We start from the raw sequence: 16,357 nt of genomic DNA on the forward strand, positions 1-16,357 counted from the left end.
AACGAGCTCAAGCAAATACCGAAGGTTGCAGGATAGTAGACATCCACCCCAACTAACGAGGAAGTTGCAGAACGGTGGCTCCCTCCACCACAAAAAATGTTCAAAATAAATGCAGATGGAGCGGTTGCACGGAATAGACATGGGTGTGCAGTTGCGGCAGTCTGTCGTGACCATAATGGTTTATATTTTGGGTCATCCACAGTGGTGTTTCAAGGAGTTAATGATCGGATGGAAACATTCGCATGCATTGAGTCTCTCACACTTGTGGAAGAGCTCAGCATTCATAATATCGTGGTGGCATCGGATTGCCAGGGAGTGGTCAATGACATCAACCAGGGGACAGGAGGTCTTCACACTACTATCATACATGAAATAATGAGTCACAAAGCTAGTTTTCAGTTTTGTAATTTCATCCACGAGCGTAGAAACTTTAATTATGAGGCTCATATTCTCGTCTAGTTCTTGTAACCTAAGAATAGGTAGACATGTTTGGTTGGGAAACCCTCATGACCCAACTAGTGTACCTATGAATATTGCTTTGAATGAATAAAGCTTGGCCAGTTTCTAAAAAAACTGTCCTTTCCTCCACGTGCAAAGTAACTTGATTTTTTATGCAGAAAATAAATAAATTGATTGTTATCCCGCCATGTGGCTCCGCAAGACCTGGAAGTTGGAATCGAAATTATATTCTTATTAGTACACTGATATTACATTCATTTAATTCACACGTGACTGAGAATCATGGTGAAATGGAAACACGTCTCATATTAGTACACTTATGTTGGCGCTGCTCCGCTCCTTCTTCTACCTCACAATCTCTCTACTCTCTTGTTTCTCTTGAACACACAAGCACACATGTGAAAGCTCAAGAAAACACACACACACACACCTATATATATATATATATATATATATATATATAGGAAAATGGGTTAGTACTCCTAGGAGTATGTACTCCCACCTCCATGCACCATCCCATCTTATCCAGACTATTTCATGCTTTTAATAATTAAATTGAATTACGTATGGATAATCACGTGGTAGTTCAAAATCGCTTAAATAGAATCCTTGTTTTTAGGGATAAACAAAACGACACCCCCACTTGCGTGAAAAACCCCATCGTCATTTGTTACAGCCCAAACGTCGTACGGCTCTCGTCAAGCTCCGCCGCCGCCAGTGTCGACGACTGCGGATGATGGTGACAATCGTCGTCCCCGTATATACCCAGCAGGTCTCCGGCATCTAGATCAAGCACTCTCCTTCGGCGCTACTCCACCTGGTAGAATTGGCCAGATCTCAAACCGGGTACGCTGCACTTACGTCCAAGTATCACCATTGTTTTTCCCGTACATGTAATTAGTGGACGGGAGGTAATTGGAGGAAGGGTATGGAACTATCAAGTTGTGTTCAGGTATATGTACAAGATGATGTAGGTGCGTCAAGCTTTCTTACTGTATTTTTTCTCCAGTTGCTTGTTGTAGGTCACAATAATGAAGTCAGCGGGCCTTCTCAACGAGGAAGAGGAGATGAGGCCAGCCGGCGGCTCAACAAGATGGCTCGACCATGCATGCATGCAGATGTGATGCGTCGCGATGGCTCGACGATGTAGACTAATGCATCCGGCGACGGGTTGACAACGTTTTCCGTGACAACAGACAACTCCATCGTAGTTAGCGTTTTGGTCGCTCACAGTCAAGTTACTTCATCCATGGTGTGGCCATAGATCCAATTGGACATGGATGTGGCATAGTCGAGCTTTCTTTGCACTAGTCTTCTGCGGACCCAACATGCGCGAACGTGTTGTCAGGGTGCGGAATACGTAAATCAATCTGCATCCAACTATCCAACATGTATATACTTTCTTATGGATAGCACGTGCTTCTTTTTGGGTAGCTTATATACTCCTTTGATCTGTACAAGATATACTTCATGCCAAAAATTTCAAGTATAAAGTCCATAAGGAAACAAGTACGTACATACTCTTAATGTACGTCAATGATGCCTCTTTCACATAATAAATAATGTTCGCTGCAAAAAAAACATACTAAATAATGATGCCTCATTTTTGGATGCTTGGCACATACCACTTAAATAAAAAAGTATATGCGAAGAAAATGCAGTATATACTACCTATGAAAAATCAGTACATACATACCCATTCATTAAAGATGTACATACTAATTTGGATGTTTAATATATACCACCAAAAAAATCTGTATATACTACTTTAAAAAATAGGTGGTATTATATACCTCACATGCACCATTTTAAAATATAGTACATACCCCTTTAAAGAGAAGTATATCTCATTTGAGAAAAGAACCATATACTCCTTCCCAACAATCAGTTATCATCTTTGCAAAGGAAAAAAAAATCAGATATCAATATATACTGATCAATATTGCATGTTTCATACGAAGGATACTCCACCATAAACATACGGTAGTATATACTATGAGAATAGTAGTATATACTCCATTCAAAAAACAGATATGTATATACTCCTTTGAAACAATCAGTAAGTATGTAGACGTTTTTACATAACCCCATGTCCAGATGCCAATAAATAATTAATTCAAACTTGAATTGCATGGTTCAGTCTAATCTCTTGTTAGCTACGCATGCATGGGGGAGTTCTGGCGGGCTGGTTGTTAGATCTGTTCGGCCACCATTTGAGGAATTGGGTATAATAAAAAAACTAATGGTGGGAGTACATACCCCTGGGAGTATAAAAAAGGAATATATATATATATATATATATATATATATAGCTTATTATTATTTTTAATATACTTCATTAATAATTACTAGATATCCCTAAAATGGATTTCATGAAAAAAATCATGTGTGCCTCATATCAAAAAAAAGAGAAAGGCCATAAAAAAGAAGAGAAGGCCCAAAAAATGAATGAAAAAAATGAGAGAAAAAGAGAGAAGGGACAATGCTACTATCCTTGGCCACACTTGTGCTTCAAAGTAGCACCATAGTCGTCATGATAGAGAGTCTCTTGTTTTGTCAGTTTCATATACTAGTGGGAATTTTTCATTATAGAACTTGGCTTGTATATTCTAACAATGGGCCTCCTCAAGTGCCCTAGGTCTTCGTGAGCAAGAAAGTTGGATGCACACCCACTTAGTTTCTTTTGTTGAGCTTTCATATATTTATAGCTCTAGTGCATCCGTTGCATGGAAATCCCTACTCCTTGCGTTAACATCAATCGATGGGCATCTCCATAGCTCATTGATTAGCCTCGTTGATGTGAGACTTTCTCCTTTTTGTCTTCTCCACATAACCCCCTCATTATACTCTATTCCACCCATAGTGCTATGTCCATGGCTCGTGCTCATATATTGCGTCAAAGTTTGTGAGTTTGGGATTACTAAAGTATGAAACAATTGCTTGGCTTGTCATCGGGGTTATGCATGATGAGAGCATTTTTGTGTGACGAAAATGGAGCATGACAAAACTATATGAATTTGTAGGGATGAACTTTCTTTGGCCATGTTATTTTGAGAGGATATAATTGCTTAGTTAGTATGCTTGAAGTATTATTATTTTTATGTCAATATGAACTTTTGTCTTGAATCTTATGGATCTGAATATTCATGCCACAATTAAGAAGAATTATATTGAAATTATGCCAAGTCGCATTCCACATCAAAAATTCTGTTTTTATCATTTACCTACTCGAGGACGAGTAGGAATTAAGCTTGGGGATGCTGATACGTCTCCAACGTATCTATAATTTTTGATTCCTCCATGCTATATTATCTACTGTTTTGGATGTTTATGGGCTTTATTATACACTTTTATATTATTTTTGGGACTAACCTATTAACCCAGAGCCCAGTGCCAGTTTCTGTTTTTACCTTGTTTTAGAGTATCGCAGAAAAGGAAAATCAAACAGAGTCCAATTGACCTGAAATTTCATGGAACTTATTTTTGGAAGGAAAGCAACCTGATGGACTTGGAGTGCACGTCAGGAAAGAAACGAGGGAGCCACGAGGTAGGGGGCGCACCCTCCACCCTCGTGGGCCCCTCGTGCCTCCCCTGACGTACTTCTTCCGCCTATATATCTCCATATACCCTAAAAACATCCGAGAGCACAATAGATCAGGAGTTCCGCCGCCAGAAGCCTCCGTAGCCACCGAAAACCAATCTAGACCCGTTCCGGCACCTGCCGGAGGGGGAATCCCTCTCCAGTGGCTATCTTCATCATCCCGGTGCTCTCCATGACGAGGAGAGAGTAGTTCTCCCTCGGGGCTGAGGGTATGTACCAGTAGCTATGTGTTTGATCTCTCTCTCTCTCTCTCTCTCTCTCTCTCTCTCTCTCTCGTGTTCTTGAGGTGATACGATCTTGATGTATCGTGAGCTTTGCTATTATATTTGGATCCTATGATGTTTCTTCTCCCCTCTACTCTCTTGTAATGGATTGAGTTTCCCCTTTGAAGTTATCTTATCGGATTGAGTCTTTAAAGATTTGAGAACACTTGATGTATGTCTTGCCATGCGTATCTGTGGTGACAATGGGATACCACGTGATTCACTTGATGCATGTTTTGGTGATCAACTTGTGGGTTCCGCCCATGAACCTATGCATAGGGGTTAGCACACGTTTTCTTCATGATTCTCCAGTAGAAACTTTGGGGCACACTTTGAGGTTCTATGTGTTGGTTGAATAGATGAATCTGAGATTGTGTGATGCATATCGTATAATCATACCCACGGATACCTGAGGTGACATTGGAGTATCTAGGTGACATTAGGGTTTTGGTTGATTTTTATCTTAAGGTGTTATTCTAGTACGAACTCTAGGGCTGTTTGTGACACTTATGGGAATAGCCCAGCGGATTGATTGGAAAGAATAACTTTGAGGTGGTTTCGCACCCTACCATAATCTCTTCGTTTGTTCTCCGCTATTAGTGACTTTGGAGTGACTCTTTGTTGCATGTTAAGGGATAGTTATGCGATCCAATTATGTTATTATTGTTGAGAGGACTTGCACTAGTGAAAGTATGAACCCTAGGCCTTGTTTCAACGCATTGCAATACCGTTTACGCTCACTTATATCATTAGTTACCTTGCTGTTTTTATATTTTCAGATTACAAAAACTATTATCTACCATCCATATTGCACTTGTATCACCATCTCTTTGCCGAACTAGTGCACCTATACAATTTACCATTGTATTGGGTGTGTTGGGAACACAAGAGACTCTTTGTTACTTGGTTGCAGGGTTGTTTGAGAGAGACCATCTTCATCCTACGCCTCCTACGGATTGATAAACCTTAGGTCATCCACTTGAGGGAAATTTGCTACTCTCCTACAAACCTCTGCACTTGGAGGCCCAACAACATCTACAAGAAGAAGGTTGTGTAATAGACATCAGGGTACTGCCCTTACTAGGACAATCATCCCACTTATGATTAACCTCTATTGCAAGCATCCACAACGACAACAGAAGTATTAAGGTAAACCTAACCATAGCATGAAACATATGGATCCAAATCAGCCCCTTACGAAGCAACGCATAAACTAGGGTTTAAGCTTCTGTCACTATAGCAACCCATTATCTATTTATTACTCCCCAATGCTTTCCTCTAGGCCCAAACAATGGTGAAGTGTCACGTAGTCGACATTCACATACCACAAGAGGAGAGACAACATACATCTCATCAAAATATCAAACGAATACCAAATTCACATGACTACTAATAGCAAGACTTCTCCCATGTCCTCAGGAACAAAAGTAACTACTCACAAAGCATAAACATGTTCATAATCAGAGGGGTATTAATATGCATATAGGATCTGAACATATGATCTTCCACCAATTAAGCCAACTAGCATCAACTACAAGGAGTAATTAACACTACTAGCAACCTACTAGCACCAATCCCGGACTTGGAGACAAGAATTGGATACAAGATATGAACTAGGGTTTTGAGAGGAGATGGTGCTGATGAAGATGTTGATGGAGATTGCCCTCTCCCGATGAGAGGAGCGTTAGTGATGACGATGGCGATGATTTCCCCCTCCGGGAGGGAAGTTTCCCCGGCAGAACAGCTCCGCCAGAGCCCTAGATTGGTTCCGCCAAGGTTCCGCCTCGTGGCGGCGGAGTTTCGTCCAAGAAGATGGCTTATGATTTTTTTCTCATCGAGAGACTTCATATAGCATAAGATGGCCACCGGAGGGCCACCATGGGGCCCATGAGGTAGGGGGCACCCCCAGGGGGTAGGGCGCACCCCCCACCCTCGTGGGCAGGGTGTGGCCCCCCTGGTGAATTTCTTCCATTGAGTATTTTTGATATATTCTGAAAACGTTTTCCGTGAAGTTTCAGGACTTTTGGAGCTGTGCAGAATAGGTCTCCAATATTTGCTCCTTTTCCAGCCCAGAATCCCAGCTGCCGGCATTCTCCTTCTTTATATAAACCTTGTAAAATAAGAGAGAATATGCATAAGTATTGTGACATAATGTGTAATAGCAGCCCATAATGCAATAAATATCGATATAAAAGCATGATGCAAAATGGACGTATCAACTCCCCCAAGCTTAGACCTCGCTTGTCCTCAAGCGAAAAGCCGAAATCGAAAAATATGTCCACATGTTTAGAGATAGAGGTGTCGATAAAAATAAAATACGTACATGAGGGCATCATGATCATTCTTAGAACAACAACTTATATAATTGTTGTCATATGATTTCTTATGCTAGAGTAATAATTCAATCACAATTTCAAGTATGAATAGTAAACTTCATTGAAAACTAACAAATTATAATCTCAGTCATTGGAGCAATTGCAATTTATCATAACATAGGAAAGAGTCAATATATAAGAGCTTTTCAGCAAGTCCACATACTCAACTATCATATAGTCTTTCACATTTGCTGACACTCATGCAATACTTATGGATATGGAGTTTTAATCGAACACAGAGAAAGATAGGGGCTTATAGTGTTGCCTCCCAACGTCTTACCTCAAGGGTAATGTCAACGGTAATAGTTCATGAAAACTCACATCCAATTAGCCATATATACCAGGATCTTTCGAACATACTGTACTTGCCAAAGGATAAAATGTAAAAAGGAAGGGTGAAGATCACCATGACTCTTATGCAGGGTAGGAGATAAAAGTAAAAAATAGGCCCTTCACAGAGGGAAGCAGAGGTTGTCATGCGCTTTTATAGTTGGATGCACAACATCTTAATATGAAAGAACGTCACTTTATATTGCCACTTGTAATGTGGACCTTTATTATGCAGTCTATCGCTTTTATTTCTTCCATATCACACGATTGTATAAAGCTTATTTCTCCCATACTAATAAGTCATACATATTTAGAGAGCAATTTTTATTGCTTGCACCGATGACAACTTACTTAGAGGATCTTACTCAATCCATAGATAGGTATAGTGGACTCTCATGGCAAAACTGGCTTAAAGGTATTTTGAAGCACAAGTAGTATCTCTACTAGGTGCGATGAATTTGGCTATCACGAGGGGGAAAGGCAAGCTCAACCATGTTGGATGATCCATGACAATATAATTTATCTCAGATGTAAGAAAACATAACCTATTACATTGTTTTCCTTGTCCAACGTCAACTCTTTTAGCATGTCATATTTTAATGAGTGCTCACAATCATAAAAGATGTCCAAGATAGTATATCTATATGTAAAGACCTCTCTTTCTTTATTACTTCCTATTAATTGCAACGATGACCAAAACTATGTTTGTCAACTCTCAACAACTTTTATTCATCATACTTTTTCTATGTGAGCTCATTACTCTCCATGAGATCCATATGATCTCTTTGTTTCTTTTTATTTCTTTCTCTTTTTCTTTTATTCACTTAAGATCATGGCAAAAAAATCAAGCCCTTGACTCAACACTAATCTTAATTATATAGCTCATGGACTCGATTACATAGAGGAATTATAAAGCAAAACTCACGACTAGATCATACTAAGAACTTTTATTATACTAGATCAAGATATTACCAAAAGGATCGAACTAAGAAAAATGGTAAATATAAAAGTGATGGTGATACGATACCGGGGCACTCCCCCAAGCTTGGCAGTTGCCAAGGGGAGTGCCCATACCCATGTGATTATGTCTCCTTTGTTGGTGAAGAAGGTGGAGTTGTTGATGATGGATAGTCGCACATCGAGCGTAGCAGATCTTCTAACTTGCGGACAATGCCCTTGAGTGCGATGATATGCTCCTTCAACAAAATATTTTCATGTGTGAGATACTTATTTTGTATACGAGCTAACTCAGGCCCTGTTTGGTTCGGCTGTGGATTTCTAAAAGCAGCTGTGAAAAAACTGCTGTGGAAAAACAGTTGTGGAAAATCTGATGTGAAAAAGATGTAGGTCATTTGACAAACCAGCTGAAACAACTTTTTCTGATTTTGGCCCGCAGCGGAATCAGATTTTGAAAAGCACGTCCTGGGCTGCTTCCACTTTTGGATCAGATTTTGGCAACGGATTTCTAGAATCGGATTCTGCTGGGTTCGCCCTTTGGTTTAGATTCTGCTGCGCGGCAGCGGAATCCGTCGATAAAAGCTGAACCAAAAAGGGCCTCAATCATCTTGAAAGCTTCGATCTCTGTTGGGGTGACAAGATTGTGATCAAGTTGAAGGGTGTCTTCTGTTGCCGGAACTTGGTCCTCCATGGCCTTCTTGATCCCTTCATCCTTGTTGATCTCCATGGGTTCTTCTCTCTTCAGCTCTATCTTCATTAGCCAAGCATCGTTGCCCTCATGGTTGGAGGAGGAGGGAGACGACATAATGCCTGGCCTTGACAACCCTGACAGAAAACAGCTCGAAACAAAGACATGAGATTTTTGCGTGATACGGGAGTCAAAACCTCCGGGAGATTATATAATGAATTTTTACCGACCAAAATACGTAACGTGTACGAAAACAGAGTCCGAAAAGCGCATGAGGTGCCCACGAGATAGGGGGCGCGCCCAGTAGGGTAGGGCGCGCCCTCCACCCTCGTGGAGCCCTCGTGTCCTTCCCAGACTGCTACTTATTTTTCTATTTTTCTAAATATTCTAAAACGGAGAAATATTGCCTTAGAAACTGTTTTGGAGTCGGTTTACTTACCGTACCACATACCTATCCTTTTCGGAGTCTGAAACGTTTTGGAAAGTGTCCCTTATGTATTCCTCCGGGGTTATGGTTTCAATAACATTGGTTTCAACATTTATGGGATTACCTGAGATATACCATTTGATTCTCGGACCGTTCACCACCTTCGGATTTGTGCCTTCGAAGTTGTTGATTTTTATGGCACCGGAACGATAGACCTCCTCGATAACGTAAGGACCTTCCCATTTAGAGAGAAGTTTTCCTGCAAAAAATCTTAAACGAGAGTTGTATAGCAATACATAATCGCCTACATTAAACTCACGCTTTTGTATTCTTTTGTCATGATCTTTTAACTTTTTCTTTAAACAACTTGGCATTTTCATAGGCTTGGGTTCTCCATTCATCAAGTGAGCTAATATCAAATAGCCTCTTCTCACCGGCAAGTTTAAAATCATAATTGAGTTCTTTAATAGCCCAATATGCCTTGTGTTCTAGTTCGAGAGGTAAGTGACATGCTTTTCCATAAACCATTTTATACGGAGACATACCCATAGGATTTTTACATGCGGTTCTATAGGCCCATAATGCATCATCAAGTTTCTTGGACCAATTTTTTCTAGATCTATTAACAGTCTTTTGTAAAATTAATTTGAGCTCTCTATTACTCAATTCTACTCTACCACTAGACCGTGGGTGATAAGGAGATGCAATTCTATGATTAACATCATATTTAGCAAGCATTTTACGGAAAGCACCATAAATAAAATGTGAACCACCATCAGTCATTAAATATCTAGGGACTCCAAATCTTGGAAAAATAACTTCTTTAAGCATTTTAATAGAAGTGTTATGATCAGCACTACTAGTTGGAATAGCTTCTACCCACTTAGTAACGTAATCAACAACAACTAAGATATGAGTATATCCATCTACTGCTACCAGTAGATGTGTTCGGCCTCCTTTTGAGGATTTTTTGAGTGGGCCCACCATGTCGAGTCCCCAGGTGGCGAACGACCAGGATAGTGGTATGGTTTTGAGTTCTGATGCTGGGGCGTGCGGCCTGCTGGCGAGTTTCTGGCAGGCGATGCAACATCGCACGATATCCTCCGTGTTCCTCATTGCGGTTGGCCAGTACAACCCTGCTCGAAAGTCTTTGGCCATGAGTGCGCGACTGCTCGCGTGGTGCCCGCAGGTGCCTTCGTGAATCTCGAGCACCAGGGCTTTGTCGTCGTCTTCATCAATGCACTTTTGGAGGACCTGACCTACGACGCCACGGCGCCATCGCATCGAAGGTGCCCAGCCATGTCTGGCGTTTCGCGGCGTCCAGGCGGTGGTCACCTACATCCAGTGGATGGCGAACAGGGTCAATTTCTTCTGGTGGAGGCATCCGTGGCACCGAGATCCGTGACAGATGGTTGAGCGCGAGCTTTACTTGATCCCCGATGTCGCTAGGTGCTGGCAGGCGCACATCTCCATCAACCCATTGATGTGTTGCTTTCAATAATTCATAAGTTGGGTCTACCCAACTCCGTTGTTAGCATGACAACAATGTTCTCATATATTGATAGGATACTCACAATGCTCATGATTAGGAAAACAAGATCATCATCAATACATGAGATTGTCTTAGAGGCATGATGAGGGATGAATTGGTGTTTACATTTCCACAAATGTATTCAGGTTTTCCATTGAATCTCATATTCAAGAACCAACACACTTGTACAACAGAAATATAAACTTAATAATGAACATGGAAATGACATAATAACATTTTTATTGCCTCTAGGGCAGATTTCCATCAGTTACAAATTTATGCAAAAATAGTTGTTTCTTCAATCATAATCATTACAATTGTATAACAATTACAAATTTAGCCTTAAAGATAGTCATATATTATAACATCGCAACACAACTAGTTCCCCTGATACAAAAAGATTAGGAGCATTTTTTATGTGCGCTTCCGACCATAGCTCATAATAATTACAATTGTATAGCAATTACAAATTTGGCCTTAAAGATAGACATATATTATAACATCGCAACACAACTAGTTTCCCTAACACAAAAAGATTAGGAGCATTTTTGATGTGCGCTTCCGGCCATAGCTTGGAGCAATCTTGGTACCGGGGGCATTGTGATCTCAACCAGGCCTTCGAGAAATTGAACTACCTGTCCCATTGTTGGCCGATCAAGCTCATCATCCTGGATGCACCAACATGCAACCTTGCAAGCCAGTTCAACCTCATCCAATTTGATGTCGCCATCTAGCTTGTGATCTACCAAACCCTTGATGTCTCCTTTGAGAAGCTTATGTGAGGCATACACAGGGAAATAAACATCAACATTGCCACCACTAGGACATGATGCACATGAGTTCCTCCTTCCAGATATTATTTCCAGCAACACCATCCCGTAGCTATAAACATCGACTTTTGGTGTAATAGGAACAACGCTTATCCATTCAGGCGCAAGGTACCCTGTAGTTCCTCTCATTGTTGTCAATACTCGGCTATAATCCCTTCCTATAAGTTTTGCCATTCCAAAGTCTGCAATTTTTGGAAGGAGTGAAGAATCAAGAAGTATGTTTTCTGGCTTGATATCACAATGTATGATGCAGTCTCGGCAGCTGTCATGCAAGTAGGCCAACCCTCTTGCAACTCCTAGGCCTATCTGATATCTAGCAGTCCAATTCAACATGGTAGAATTGCTTCGAAATAGATGGACATCAAGAGAGTGATTTGACATGTATTCATAAACAAGCAACCTCTTGGAACCATCACAACAGAAACCAACAAGCTTAACCAAATTGATGTGTTGAACAACTCCGATTGTGCTCACTTCGGCTCTGAATTGCTTCTCTCCTTGATAAGCACCATCGAGCATCTTCACTGCTACGGCATTGGAGCCCTTTATAAACCCCTTGAATACAGAACCAAAACCGCCTACCCCCAACTTATCTGTGAATTTGTTTGTTGCCCGTTGTAGATCATTGTATCCGAATGCAATGATTCCAGTACAAACTTGAGAATCACTCAGTATCTGACCAGAGTTCTTCTTTTTGTTTCTCTGGATCATTATTAAGAGGATAAGTGCAAATAGGCCTAAAACAAAAACGCCTGTACCAGTGACAATTCCAATAACAATTCCTCTTCTGTTGTTTTTCAAACTTTGTACATCTTTAGCAGAAAGACGGAGGTAAAGAGTTTCTCCGTTAGAATTGGCAGTGCCACTACATGGTAGTGCTCTTATGTTGAGCAATTTATTATGCCACATAGAACATCCATTGTCGCCAAAGGAGTAGGCTGTGCAAGAGCAATTATTCAGGCAAACTTGTGCGCACTCACTTGCACTTGCAGCAGCATCTACTTCTGGGGCATCCTTGGGCAACTTAACACATGGCATAGAATAGAACTTGTCTGTGGTATGCGTTGTGCCTCTATTGCTAATGCAGTCTAACTTAGTCTTCCTCGAGCACCCACCTGCTCGATCTTCTAGGTCCCAGTCCTTGGGGGATGTTATTGTGAAGCCCTCCATACAATTGCATTGTGGAAAATTATTATCATTGCAGATTGTGAAAGGCCCACAAATTGCATCAACGTCACACTGATCTCTTGGTTGGGCATTGATCATTACCCAATCTGGTGTGCGCTTCATCCAAATGAATGTCTTCATTTGACCCGAGATGTCAATTACATGACGAGTAAGCATATTTGGATCCATATATTGAGGCACTAATTTATATGTCCAGTACTTCTCTTTGTCACTGTGGACAAATTTTGCACTAATAGAGTGGCGGGCAGCCATCTCTGGAATTCCAGAAAAATATTTGCCGTTCCATGCACCGCTGGACCAATAGGGTATGGATGAGTTGAGTGCTACAAGCACTATCTGGTCAACAGCGGCCGGGTCTACCTCATAATAATAGACACCGGTAGCTGGGTCAGTCAAGCTTTTCCAAGAAACAAAACGGCGATTCAGGCCGGTGGCCTTATCCCATCCATGCTTGGCCCCAGGAAAAAATGTATCCGTGGGGTGATCAAAGCTTTGCCATAGAAACTCTGACAAGTTTGAAGAGTCTGTGAGTACGAGATTTCCAGTACTCAGCAGCCTAGCAGTGGTGCTATTTCTGGAGATGTTTGCTTGTGTGGACCAGATTATGGACATGGTGGACCGGTTTAAGATGACAAGGTTGCCATCGTGGGAAATGGTGAGCTCAACTGAGGTCGTGTTCTTGACTGGGTTATCCCTATTTCCAACCCATGCTGGAGTGAATTTAGGGACTGCGTTGAACCATATGCCAAGGTACCAGTTGGTGGTGCCTTCGGTCTGGAAGAAGCCGAGCGCGTACCTGCCATTGCCGGAGATGAGCTTGTCGTTGACGGCAAGTGATTGGCCGGCCAAGATGGTGTCCGTCGCTGCAGAGTTTGCTGGGGTGTGGATGCAGGAGAGCAGGGTGAAAACAATTAGGAAGGGCGGCATGGTGAACGGTGGTGAGGGCGCGCAGACTACTGCAGAATCGTGTTGTGCAGAGGCTGCAAATATAGGCTGGTGCTCAGCTCGGTCATAGCGACAAGCACTGGTGAGTCTTTTTGTGTGTGCGTGTGCGTGTGACTAAGTAAGCACTTCTGTTCAATCACAAAAAAAGAAGAAAATAATAGTATAAGTAAGCACTGTGAGTCAAGCACAACGTCCAAACTAGCACGTGGTGTTGAGAGCTTTTCCAGTGGCGATGGTGAAATGCGTCTTGCAGAGCACCAGACACATGCAGGTTGTGTTCTGGACTGATGTATTGCGTATTCTAGTTGAGCACCAGAGCGCCAGAGCACGGCAGGCGACCAATGTGTTGTAGTTTTGCTCTGGACTGGGTATGCGTGGTGGAAATTGGAGAGTGTGGAGGAAGAAGAACGCCATGGGCGTGAGCGCCAGACACCTGGTTCGCCGGTCGAAATCTCGTCGTCACTGCCCACGACAGACCGGCCTGAAGAGGTCTTTGCCCACGACAGACCGTCCAGAAGAAAATTGCGCATGTCTTCGTCATTTACTCTTGTGTTCCACTTACATTTTCAGAGTAAAACTTATTGTTATATCGAATATCCAATTCTGAGCCCAGGCTCATCTGCACCCGATGCACAGTAAATTTAAAAAAATAGAAAAATTCAAAAAAAATATTTTTTTTGCATGGAAGATATTTAAATGCGTGAGGTACGTGCCAAATTTCAAAGCATTTGGTCTTCTGAGTAGCTCTCATAAACAAAACAAAATTGGGTCAAAATAGTGCACAAACAGTAAACTTTTTGATAGATCCGAAATTTTTCTTTTTTGCTGAGAGCTACTTGGACATTCAAATGTTCTGAAATTTGGCACGTGCATCACGCACTCAGGCATCTTTCTCCACAAAAAATCAGAAATTTTTAAATTTATTTAGTATTTTTAATGATGTTTTTGTTCACTCCGGGCTCATTTGAGCATGGGAGCCAATACTCCTCACTCATTGTTATACAGTAGCTTTATTATTTTCTTTATAGATTAAACAATATGAGAGATCCTCGGCTCCCCACCACCTCCCTCCTCCCCAGCCGCCGCCAGGCAAGGCCCGCGCGGTGCCGGCGGCGGCGGGATTTCTCTCTGGCGGCGGGCGGCTCCTCGGCGCTCTGGATCTGCATGTGGCGGCGGCTGCATGGGGAAAGCTCCTCGGTTCATGGCTGCACGGGGCAACGATGCAGCTCCACTTCCTGCATGGGCGTCCTGCTGTGGCGACTTGATGGTCGGGCGGCACAACTCTCCCGTCACGGCAAGACTGCCCTCTGCTGCTGGATGGGCGCCTTCGTGCGACGCCGGCTTGTCTCTTCTTGTGGCTTGGCTCCGGCTTGCTGCAGGGCATGGAGGCAACGAGGTCGCGGGCTCCAGCGACTCACCGACCCGGCGTGGTTGCTCAATTCAGATCTGGACGGCTTGGTGGTGGTGATCCAGATTCGATCGGTCGAGTGGGGTGACTGCAGACTGTGTTGCAGTACCTCTTGCGGCTCCATGGCAACGGTGGTCACCAAGGGATCTTCGGGAGGGTTAATCTCTCTATGTCCAATGGTTGACTTCGGTGGTGAGATCTCCGGGAGGGTTAATCTCTCTATGTCCAATGGTTGTGCAGTGGCGGCGTTCATCGTATGTAGCTGCTGGGATTACGGAAAAGTGGTGGCGACAACAGTTGAGTGACTTCGAAGGTGGTGCTGTGAGCACCCGGTCGCGAGATCCGGGGTGAAAGCCTAGGTTGACCTGAGTTGGTTATACCTGGCAATGGCGATGTTTTTTTACGTTGTTACCTTGTTGAAGGCATTGCTCGAATATGCTTGCACTGATTCTTCAGGGTGAAAACCTAGATTCAGGCCTTGGTGGTTGGATCCGGTGACGGCAACACTTGAGTGTTACTCCCTTCTCGAAGGCGTTACTGTTGAAGAACCTCGTCGTCTGTATGATGTCATGAGATGGTTGGTGCGGATATGGTCGTTGATATAGTTTGCCGATCGTGGATCTGGTCGCTTCGGGTTTTTCTTTTACTCACCTACACATAGCTTTGGTCTTATATGACTTTGCTATCTCGCGTGTTTTTTGGTGTGCGTGTGTTGGTGTTGGCTGTGTGCATCCTAGTTATGCAGAGGCCGGGTGTGTGTTCTTTGGGTTTGTATCCTCTTGATGCTCCTCTTTGAGCTAATAAAATCCACCCTTTATCGAAAAAAAGGAAATTATAAGTGGATGCTATCTATCTATCTATATCTATATCTATCTATCTATCTATCTATACCTATACTAATTACAGACTCCCAAAAAATTACCACGTTAATTAGAATTTACGAGCCGTTAATCTGATGGGACTGAATTATTACGATGTATATCAACCTGTAAACTCCAAAGCCGAAAAAACACTCGAAAGGCCCAAAATCCTTCTTGGTAGCAAAGAAAATGCAAGAAGAAAAAAAAACTAACTTAATCTAGAGGGGAGCCAGTTATTACGGTTGAGATCTTTCTATAGGTTTTAAATAGTTTTTCCATTAGATTAACCCATGTGTCTATCTAAAGCCAGGTTGAACACATACCCTGTAACAGCTAGGTCCCGCACGGCTCCTAGAGACTTTCTCTCTCTCCTTTTTTCTCTCGTGGAAATCAAAACGGATCTCCTATCGCCTGATCTGCTTCTTTTCGTTCGTGCTATGGTGGCGCAAGGTGGAGATGCAAATCTCTTACTGTTGCTTCCCTCTCGATCTGGTT

The 16,357-nt window shown here is 42.4% G+C and overlaps 1 protein-coding gene across 1 annotated transcript; it reads right to left on the reverse strand.

The window, feature by feature from the left end:
• Positions 1–10,334: 10,334 nt before the first annotated feature.
• On the reverse strand, positions 10,335–13,576 carry LOC119334192 (G-type lectin S-receptor-like serine/threonine-protein kinase At2g19130). The gene is made up of 3 exons (XM_037606797.1): positions 11,170–13,576; positions 10,998–11,030; positions 10,335–10,552 (listed from the first exon to the last, which is right to left on the reverse strand). Exons 1-3 carry the CDS (start codon positions 13,574–13,576, stop codon positions 10,335–10,337), a joined length of 2,658 nt encoding a protein of 885 aa, XP_037462694.1.
• Between the last annotated feature and the right edge of the window lie 2,781 nt (positions 13,577–16,357).

This window comes from Triticum dicoccoides, chromosome 7A (assembly GCF_002162155.2).
Source record: "Triticum dicoccoides isolate Atlit2015 ecotype Zavitan chromosome 7A, WEW_v2.0, whole genome shotgun sequence".
Classification (NCBI taxonomy): domain Eukaryota; kingdom Viridiplantae; phylum Streptophyta; class Magnoliopsida; order Poales; family Poaceae; genus Triticum; species Triticum dicoccoides.